Raw genomic sequence first — 10,317 nt, forward strand, 5'->3', positions numbered from 1 at the left:
TGGGCGCAGAAGCTGCCTTCAGCAGCAGCAGCAGGGACAGCGTGCTGCTGCTCAGTTTAGGTGCTTTCTGACAGTGCTGGAAGTTTTCTTTGTCCACTTCGCAGCTGAGCTCCCTTCCCCTCCATAACAGGTGACTATCTCCAAAAGCAAATGCCTCATCTCTTGTCTGCAAGGCCAGACCTTAAACTCTGGAGCCCAAGGTTCAGGTGCGAGAAGAAATAATAGAGCTGTGGGAGCTCAGCAGGGACAGGTGAGCCAAAGAACGTTTGCACACAAACAGTTTCAGCCACTTGGTAGCAGAGCGTCACGAACGAACCCTACAAGGCCCCGTCTCCTGTCCTCCCACAGCTCAGCAGCGGTGACTGTATGGCAGGGCAAGGTGGAAAGCGTCCCCTGGTGTGGCTGCATCTTGAAATCTGTCTGATTCTGGCTACCTCGGGGCTAGGATGGAACCAGCCTTGCAAAGCGCAACTGGAGAATGGCATTAGTTCAAAGAACGGCACAATCCTAAATTACAGGAGAGAATGTACAACTCTGGCATGGGGACTATAAATCCGTGGAAAGGTGTCAAGACTGAGATGTGAATGGCTGTGTCTGGAGTGCCGCTCGCAATCAGAGTTAAATACATGGGAATCATGAGATGAAGGGAAACTTGACGTTACTTCAGGGTTTAAAGGAAGCAGAAGTCCTATTGCTTCTGATTTGACACAGAAATTGAAGTAGGCAGCTAAAAATGATAGAATAGAGAAAAATTATACCCTTGATCAGCTCAAGGCCTGACCACACTGGACCCCTCAGCATTCCTACTCTTTGGAAAACACTATGTACCATATTTCTTGCTTTTTTATTTTCCCCTCAGATGAGTGCTGTAGGTAGCTGTTCTGGCTATGCTTTGTGCATCCAGCTGTGGACTTCGGGAGGTGCTGCCTTTCCCTACAACTGTCCAGAATTTTATCCCACCACTATTTGGCATGGCTGAGAGGCCGAACTGCTGCACAAAGCCTTCATATTGTCCAGGTAACATTGTCGTGACTCTTTCCTGCCACGTCTTCTTGGCCCAAAAAGGTTTGTCAGAATTTAAACGTTATTTTAAAATTAAATCGTCAGGTTCTTCCTGGCTCCTCCTTTGCAGGATGTAGGCCGAGAACAGAAAACGAGCAAGGCAGGTTGGGATCCTTAAAGGGGGTCGTTGCTCTGGTAGGATGCGTGCTTCAGTTCTGAAAATTGTTTTTTCACCCAGCTGAGCAGAGAACAGCAGATTCTGAAATGCTTGGATCCCACAGGATCATAGCAATGGTTAGAATAAAATTTAAGCCAGTTGAAAGCTCTGCAAATATCTTACAGGACACTAAAAATCTTCAGTAATACTTTTATTTTCTTCACAAAGTTGACATTTCCAGGATTTTTTCCTGTTGCTGTTTACCTCCACATGAAGAGCAGCAAGGTTTCTCTCAAGTGAATGATGCCTATGTTAGCCTCTAGTTTTCTTGATTTATTCCCTTCAACTTCCAGTTAAAAATATATATGGTAATACATAAGCTGAATGGAAATCCTAAGGTTTATTTCATGAAGCTTTGATACAGTTAATTAAGACCAGTTTAAGAACAAATATGTTGGAAAGGAAAATTCATCTGTGCACCAGACATGAAATCCCTCAGTTCAGTGAAGCCTATGGGCCATACCGCCTGTAGTATGTATATGTGGTCTTCTGATATGCTTGACATTTGCACGTATGGAAGGTGCAAAAGACATTACCAAAAGGCAGCCAGAACAAAAGTCTTCCTGGCTAGCTCTACTTTATCTGACATGGAACAGATCTAGAGAAACAGAGAGAGATTACTGCAGCTCTGAAAGTCTGAATATTGACCTAAATAAATTAAAACTTTGCAAGTAGTGACATGTGCATGAACACACAAAATACAGATTCATTACCTGACCACATGGGTGAACAAACTCTAGGGTTCTCTTATTACACTCACTATTCTAAAGAAAGCGAAGATCAGAATTTTCTTCTAAAAGAAAAAACATCCGACATTTAAATCTTTAAACCCCAGCTAAATAGCTGTTGGTGGGGGGAACACAAAACAAACCCCAACCCCAACCCAAAACAGCTTTTAGTAAGCAGTAAAAGAAAACCAAAAATCATTAGCTCATTAGTTTGGATTTCAGAACAGTTCAACAGAGAGTATTAACAGACCCTCAACACTGTGGCTGAGGAGTCTAACCTTGGGCAGGTGGCAGCGATTCAGACGGGAGATCCTCTGTGATCTTGCAGTAAGAACAGGCATGTCAAATTCCACGCTGTCCTATCTGCTGCACAGTAGCTTCCAAATGCCAGGATCATTCTGTGGGTGTCTCTACCTGCTGGTGTCACTTCAGGCATTAAAGTCACAATGAATACAGACAGTAAATGGATTTGGTTGCTAAGTGCAGTGGCATCAAACAGGCAACAGAACTTAAGTCACAGACTTTCTTTGGGAAGAGGAAAAACAAAACCCTCAAACCAAGCAAAACCCGACGGTGAACTGCTGGGGCCACAGGCTCTGCTACAGCCTGAAACCATGTGTCACCAGTGTGGCAGCAGCCTACTTGAAACATTTATTCCTCAGCAGCTGTGAAGAAAGAAATTGTAACCCCCTACAATATTTGATCAGTTGTGTCAAACTGCAATAGTATCTTCTACTGTTCCTACCATCATTTTGACATCTGCAAATCTAACAGAGAAGTTAATTACAAATGTAATGCTAACTAATGTGCTGACTTTCAACAGCTAGCAAAAACGTTATTTCAAGGGAGAAGCTACTTCCATTAAAACTGTTCCCGAAGTTACAGTCCTTACGGTTTCTGTGGTTATACTACTGCTTCACCACAGTCATTTGTATCCCTATTCCTTCTCCCTTAAGCTGTAATCCTCTTGTCAGCCAAGAGGTTGTCCTGTCTGGACTGTGCAACAATGTCAGCTGAGATTTCTGGCTACTTTACTGTTAAGCAACTGATTTTTTTCACCTTTGATTCAAATTCAAAAGTCTTAAAAAAGCAAGCACAGAATCACCGATAGTTCTCTTTGTCCACAGATCTTGACCCTGCTTTGCTGTTCAATATTGAACGTTGTATACACAGCCAAGTAAAGGAACAAAGTATATTACAAGAGAACACCAACTGTATCATACATTTAATAAATGAACTGGGATCCATACACCAAAACAGAATGTTGTTTACATGAAGAAGTGGAAAGTAAAAACACTACCTCTCTCGCAAGTAATTTTTTTACCTGCTGTATACCAAGTTATACAATATATTTATAGGTTACTTCTAAAATGTTTTAAACATCTAAATTTTGCATTCCTTCTATTAAAAAAATTACATATTAATTACTCTGGAAAGTTTCTGAACTCTGTTTAGCAGCAGATCTCCTTTCTTGATGGTTTCTTGGTACTGCCAATTCTTGCTATCAGGCCTAGGAATTGGGGAGGAGGGAAAAAAAAAAAGGGTTTAGAAGTGAGAATGTGTTTTACACCAAACCATATACACTTCTGTAATAAGTATCATCAAAAAATACAGAATTCAATTGGACTGTCAAAAATGATTTCTAAGAATTGTAAGCATACCTGTTAGTTTCTACAATCTCATTAACTTTGTCTATTTTGCAGTGTAATCGCCCAGCTGCAATAAATCTCGAAAGCTCCCTAAGTAAAGAAAAAAAAAAATAGCTGGTTAAATCATGTTTCACCAAGGACAGGTAGACTGAGCAGCGCTGAACCTGCTGTTACAGAACAAGTGTCACCACACTATATTTCTGAAGCAATAGCCTATATATTTTCACGATGTATCTTATGCATCCTCATCTTAAAGCTTAGACATTAATCACTCCAGTGATCTGAACACACAATGTCTTCGTACTTTCTACTCGGGCCAATGTGTCACACCTGAGTTAGTGAAATTTATCACTTGGCATCAACTACTCTTCAAATTCAAAGGCAGCAGTTGTGTAGCGCACCTGTTTTGGAATTTATCCTGAGGTAAATATCTTCATGGCAGTCAACTCCTTAGAAAAGTCTCTTTTAATAGTTCCCTACTCTATAGTAGCTCTAATACGCTTGAAGTTTTAATTATTATTTTCCTTAATCAACTGGTGGTCTACAGCACATTACTGACAGTAGAAGAAAATATTCCTGTCATCAACAGGAAGACAAGTTAGAACTAGTAATAAGTTCCTAGGATGCTTAAGAACTACCACAAGTCTAAAACATTTACCTTTGAATTGAATGGTATTTGGTTTCTCTTGAAACACCTGTTAATTAAATTCTGAATATTTCAAGCAGCATTCATATTTCTGTAATGTTTTCCTGTGTTAGAAAATCTGAAACTTCTCTATGAAAGAAGAATGACTTTTGTGAAGGCATTTGAAAGCGTTTCATGCACATAGAAAAAAAGTCAATTTCTCATTTCATGTTCATTTTCACCGTAATCTAAATCTGTTGTTTTTACACTAGAAAAGGTTTGCAAATTGAGACTTCAGGGTATGTTTGATTTAAGTGAAAAACATCACATCCTGTCCACATACTAGAAAGCAAGGAAAACTAGGTAAGGAGACTTGTAGGGTACATAAAATGTGCAGATCCCCAAAGCTTAGCAGTTAAGTTTTTCCATAGTTGTGAACTAAGTTATCCTCTAAAATCTTAAATTTCATAGTACACTGAGGTCAATAGATCTATATACACAGTATAAAGAACAAAGTTAATAACAAAAGGCTAGTTTTTCATACAGCATTTAGAGTAAAAGAAATACTGGAAAAGTTGTCATGACAGACTGCAATCAAATTATTTTCTTTACTGAAACATAATGTTCACTTAAATTTAGCCAAGCTCTTCCACAAAAACATAACTTGGCATGCTCAGAATCAAAGTAGACCAAAGATTTTTATTCATAATGGGATCATTACAAATAATTTAGAGGTGTAAAGTGAGATATTTCTGAACTTAAAAAGCCAAATAACTTACTGATCTATGAATTCTACACTGACTCCAAATGCTTCTGCCATGTATCCTAACGTCAATGACCGGTAAGACTCTAGGAGCTGGCTATACGCATGAATTCTCATTTCCCGTACATAGTATCGATAGTGAGGTGCAAACAGCCAATCTTTTTTCATCTCTTGCTCTACAACAGCTGGGAAAAAAAAAGAATGAGTCAGTAATCTCTGAGAAATGTAAAATATCATTTATGTAAATAAAACCAGATAACACCAGTTAATAAGTAATCAGTGTGAATTCTAACTATATTGTATCCTTGCATACGTGAAGGATATGAAAGGTGTTCTACACTAAAGAGAAGTACATTTATAAGATCTGTATCAGTTCTAGAAACAGAAGCAGTAATAACATGCAAACAAATACTGTGGCAGAGCTGAGACCCTGTTTGTCATTACAGAACCCTTCTTTCAGGGTGTGAGCTACTCTCCCCTCCACTGCAAGGGGCCACCACCTGAAGGGTGAGTGGTGGGATCCGCTGTCAGGCAGGAGCAGGGTGGAGCTGGGAAAGGGGCAGTACCTAGTATGCAACTACTGGAAGAAACGTTGTTACCCAAAGCTGCATAAGGAAATAAGATTAACTTTCTGGTACTAGCTCTTAGATTAGTTGCAAGGATTTCAAGGCACTGAAGTGACTTTTCCTCCTGATGGTTTCAGTTCTCAGCGAAGGCTTTAGTTCTCAGATAAAGGCCAGCAACAGAAAAATGTTGCCCTTAGTTCTTAATCTCATCAGGCCTAGTCTTCCACAAAATGAAGAGTTCTTCTTTTGCTTTTTCTAAATACCTTATTTTCTTATATTCTAAATCTTACAGAAGAAAAACAAGCAGTCTGAGAACGGGCAAAAATGGCAGTTTTCTGAACACCTTTGCTCCAGTGTCCCCTTTTTACATAGAAACCAGAGCAGAAAGCCAATTGTAACAACAACAAAAACTTTCTATGTTATTTTTTTTAAGGGTTGAGATTTCAAGGCCTTTAGAAGACTACAAGTCCTATAACTTCTTTCAAACCTTCCAAAGCTTCTCCATTTGACCTGGCTCCTCAGGTAAGACTGTGTTCCATAGCCATTTTCAAAATGCTTTTCCACCTAACCAGATGTGACCTTTCATAAAGCTCACTGTATGTGAAATTTTTCTTTGTTTGAAAAATCAAACAGCAGCAAATTTTAGGTCACTGTTAAAAAAAAATCTCTTCTCTTTTTTTTCCTGCATAAAGTAGCTTTACTTCTAGACTGTCGCTACTCCATAAAAGTATGTAAAATCTAAAACAAATAACTGAAGCACCTGAAACAGTGCTGTAGGACAAAACACAGCCTTACCTAGTGACTGGAAAAAGGCTGCGTAACGGCATTCGTAAAGAGAAAAGAGATACTGTCGTACAGCTGGCAAACTGTGCAACGCTTCCAGAATCTCTGCTCCTTTAATAACCTGAAAGCAAACAAACATGTTCAAACGCCGTTACTTTCAGCCTGAAGATACACAGGTTAAAGAAAGGCTGTGTCTGTTTGAACCAGTGTTTTCATCTGCTTTCCTTACCTTTTCTCTAAGGTCAGGCCTGTCCAATGCAATCATGCTGACGTAGACAGTGTATGTTACAAATGTTTTGTAATCCATAAGTTCATAGGATGTAAACGTTGAAACTGTATCAAGGAAGAGCTCTGCTGCTTGTTTGAAATCTCGAATAGCTACACAGTAAAGGCCCTGGTACACTTTGAGACGGTTTCTCCTGTCCCAGTCTCCTCCTTCTTCTATTAGACTTAAGATACAACAAAAAGAAATATTTAATTGTGTATTAAGTTATACGAAACAAATACAACAAATCAACTGATACCATGTCATTAGAGAGAAAATAACTTGTTTTAGGTTACAGCTTGTTGAAAAAGTCCAGGCGTTGCACACCAGTTAGTGGTAGGAAAGTGGCTTCCTTGGGACAGAAGAGGCCAGATGCTTTTGCACAGTGCAACCTTCAACTGAAAGGAAAAGTTTACGGCCTCTTAAGTTGCGACAACAGTCTTTTCAGATGTGCAGGTAAATATTACTATCAACCTTGGCTGTGGTGACATATTTTCACTGCCTTTCCTGCCAAAATCAAAGCTGTCCAACTAGCAGCACAGGAAAAATTTAAAAGTTGCCACTTTTCAAGAATCACATTAGCACAAAACTGATGTGGCTATAAGCAGGAGCCCAGGCTGAGATAAAATCTGCTGAGAAGGCAACACAAAAAAATCCCTGCCCAAGGAACATGGTAACTGGGAAGACCTTCTTTGCCTTGGGTGTCTCATGGCATCAGCAAAGAGACTGGGAACTGCAACTTGCTACAGGAGCTGAAGTTCAAAATGTTGGGAGCACAGAGACACTGAAGATAGCAGTGGAAATGTGGGAAGGACAGCAGCACCAAAGCATACTGTGCTGACACTGGGCTCTTGCTTCCAGAGGAGAAGCTGGCACTTTATGGCACCAGCCGGGTGGCTCTGCAGCAGCTAGATTCATCTGGCAATCGTACAATCTAACCACACAAAGCTACTTGTCTTCTAACAGCTACAGAACAGAAAGTGGGAGTGGGCTACAAGTTCAAATCAAGCCAGCTGCTAGAAAACAGCTGACACAAAACATTAACCTTTCTTTTCTCTTCCCCCTTGTAAAAAAAAATAATCCAGGAATAGGAAGCCCTCTAGTAAAATGTAACACCCACCCACTGCTCTGTGACCCTGTCTCACAATCAGTCATTTCTTAGCAGCAAGGTATTTATCTTCCATTTCTTTTGTTACAGTTTGTCTCAGAAGTGCTTTAGTGCACTCCAAGAACCCAAGCAGTACCTTTTTGCCTTTTCAATGTTCCGTGTGATAAGGTCATTATCCATATAAAACAAGCCAATCCTTAAAAGATAGAACACGATATCCAGACGATGTCCCAGTGCCACAGTTTTGTCGTAAGTCTTGCGGAACGCAGTCAGAGCCCCCTCCTAACAAGACAGTATTTTCTACTGTAAGAATGTTAAAAGCACCTAGAATATTTACAAAATGTCCGTTGTAAGTGTACACACTGTCTTCCGCTGATAGTCATGACTTTTAAGTTTCCCACAGAACTTTTAACATTATGCATTCTGAATAATCTTAAAGAATCGAAGTGTAAAGCAAGTTAAAAGAGCTGATCCTCATATATCTTTTAAATCTAAGGACTATGAAAATCTTGAAATTAAGATGCACTATGTAAATAGCTTAGAAAAGTATAAAGACACAGGGAAAATGAAAAATATCATCTACAAATGGAAAATCACTTTTTTCCTTTTCAAGAAAAAAGGAAGTTTTTTTTTCCCCAAGGGCTAATTGTTTGGGTTTTTTCTAGATAATTTAAATTTCAGTAACAACCTCTCCTATCTCCCACCTATTTCTGAGTTGTGCCATAGAGAAAATGCACTGTAAGTCACACAGTGCTCACTGGAACCTGCCTAGCAAACAGGATTATGACGCAGTGTTTATAATATCACTCTGTAAAGCCTCTGCCATGAACCAACCTTGTCCCCAATCCTGCACAGGTACTCAGCTTTGGCCATCATTGCATCTCGGATTTCACTCTCCCCCAAGATCTTTTCTGCGTCTTCCAACTCGTTGTCAAGACGTTTCAATTCTTCCTCATTAGCTTTCTTCATTTTGTTCAACAGATCCACATCTATCTGCCATTCCAGAGACTTGCAGAGAGCTTCATAATACGGGGCCATATCTGAAAGAAAAGCAGGATGGCTTCTGCTGTTAGCTGCCGCAACAAGTGCAACGTGACTGACTGCCAGTGCCAGCTGCGTCCCTTCTACGATCAGGTACCCATGAAATCCAGACGTGATGGAACCAGTGTTCCAGCAGGTCTTGCCTGGTGCGCTTCTTTTTGCTGACTCTTTTCTGTCACCGCTGTCTTTATACCTCTCCCATCCGTGTTTTCCTTACTATCCATCCGACTCCGAGCACAGTGGACCCCAGTGTTCAACTCATGCATTTTATAACACCAGCACAACAGTTAAGAGTGGTCCAAGCACCACACCAGTACGCACAACAGTTAAGAGTGGTCCAAGCACCACACCAGTACGGCCAAAGCCCTCGTGACCCCACCTAACCCCCAGCCCCTTACCCATTGCTCTGGGGCTGTCCATGCCACAGGGTGATGCCCTCCAGCTGGGACACTTGTGTACACACACACACACACGCGCTCCCCCCCCCCCCCCCCCCCACACACACGCGCTCCCCCCCCCCCCCCCCCCCCCACACACACGCTTCCCCCTCACACACGCGCTTCCCCCTCACACAGGCTCCAGGCCGCCCCCGGGGTAAATCACCAGGGTCAGTCAGGCCTGTTCCTGGCCTGCAGACGTACGCCTCGGACGGCCGGACAGGCAGGCAGGCGGGCAGAGCCGCCCCACCTCGATGAGGGGAGGCAGCGGCCGCCCCGCAGCCCGCAGAGAGCCCCCCTCACACCAGGCCGCACTCACTGTGGAGCCGAACGGCCGCCATCAGCTCGTCGCGCACGGCAGGGTCGGGCGCTCGGGGCCGCAGGCTGAGGAGGAAGCGGAGCTGGGCGATGCGGAGGTCGGGGTTCTTGGGCAGCCCCTCTTCCTCCAGGTTCTCCAGCGGCATGGCGGCGGGACGGCACGGGACGGGGCAGCTCGGCTCCGGGCAGGCGGCGGCGCGGCCGGTGACTCAGCCGCGACGGGCGGAAACGGCGGCTGCTTCCGCCTCGCAGCGCCCCCTGCCGCGCCGGCGGGCGGGCGGGCCGGGGCGCAGGCGGGGGCGGGCCGCGGGGCGGCCGCTGGCGCAGGCCGTGGGGGCCGTGCAGACCTGGACTAAAGGGGCCGTGCAGCTGCAGGGTTAGGCTATAGGGGCTATGCAGGCACGGGCCGCAGGGGCAGAAGGCTTGGGCTATAGGGGCTGTGCAGATGCAGGTCATAGGGGCCGTAGGCGCAGGCTATAGGGGCTGAAGGCTTAGACTATAGTGGCTGTGCAGATGCAAGTCATAGGGGCCGAAGGTGCAGGCTATAGGGGCCGTGCAGTTGCAGGCGCAGGCTATAGGGACCGCAGGCACCGGCTATAGGGGCCATGCAAATGCAGGCACCGGCTATAGGGGCCGTGCAGGTGCAGGCGCAGGCTATAGGGGCCGTGCAGGTACAGGCACAGGCTATAGGGGCTGCAGGCGCAGGCTATAGGGGCCGTGCAGGTGCAGGCACAAGCTATAGGGGCCGTGCAGGTGCAGGCACAGGCTATAGGGTCTGTGCAGGTGCAGGCACTGGCTATAGGGGCCGTTCTCCC

At 43.7% G+C, this 10,317-nt stretch overlaps 1 protein-coding gene across 1 annotated transcript; it reads right to left on the reverse strand.

Moving 5' to 3' along the window:
- Positions 1-1,355: 1,355 nt before the first annotated feature.
- Positions 1,356-9,737, reverse strand: PSMD6 (proteasome 26S subunit, non-ATPase 6). Its single transcript, XM_055710293.1, has 8 exons — positions 9,504-9,737; positions 8,541-8,746; positions 7,843-7,988; positions 6,563-6,782; positions 6,346-6,454; positions 5,001-5,169; positions 3,609-3,686; positions 1,356-3,457 (listed from the first exon to the last, which is right to left on the reverse strand). Exons 1-8 carry the CDS (start codon positions 9,646-9,648, stop codon positions 3,361-3,363), a joined length of 1,170 nt encoding a protein of 389 aa, XP_055566268.1. The 5' UTR covers positions 9,649-9,737; the 3' UTR covers positions 1,356-3,360.
- Positions 9,738-10,317: the final 580 nt, after the last annotated feature.

This window comes from Falco cherrug, chromosome 4, assembly GCF_023634085.1.
Source record: "Falco cherrug isolate bFalChe1 chromosome 4, bFalChe1.pri, whole genome shotgun sequence".
Lineage (NCBI taxonomy): Eukaryota > Metazoa > Chordata > Aves > Falconiformes > Falconidae > Falco > Falco cherrug.

Coding starts and splice junctions, on each gene's coding strand:
- PSMD6 (XM_055710293.1), bottom strand. CDS start 9,648: ATGCCGCTGGAGAACCTGGAGGAAGAGGGGCTGCCCAAGAACCCCGAC. Junction 6,455..6,562: donor GGCCTGACCTTAGAGAAAAG/GTAAGGAAAGCA, acceptor GTTTGCTTTCAG/GTTATTAAAGGAGCAGAGAT. Junction 3,687..5,000: donor AGTGTAGAATTCATAGATCA/GTAAGTTATTTG, acceptor TTCTTTACTTAG/GGAGCTTTCGAGATTTATTG.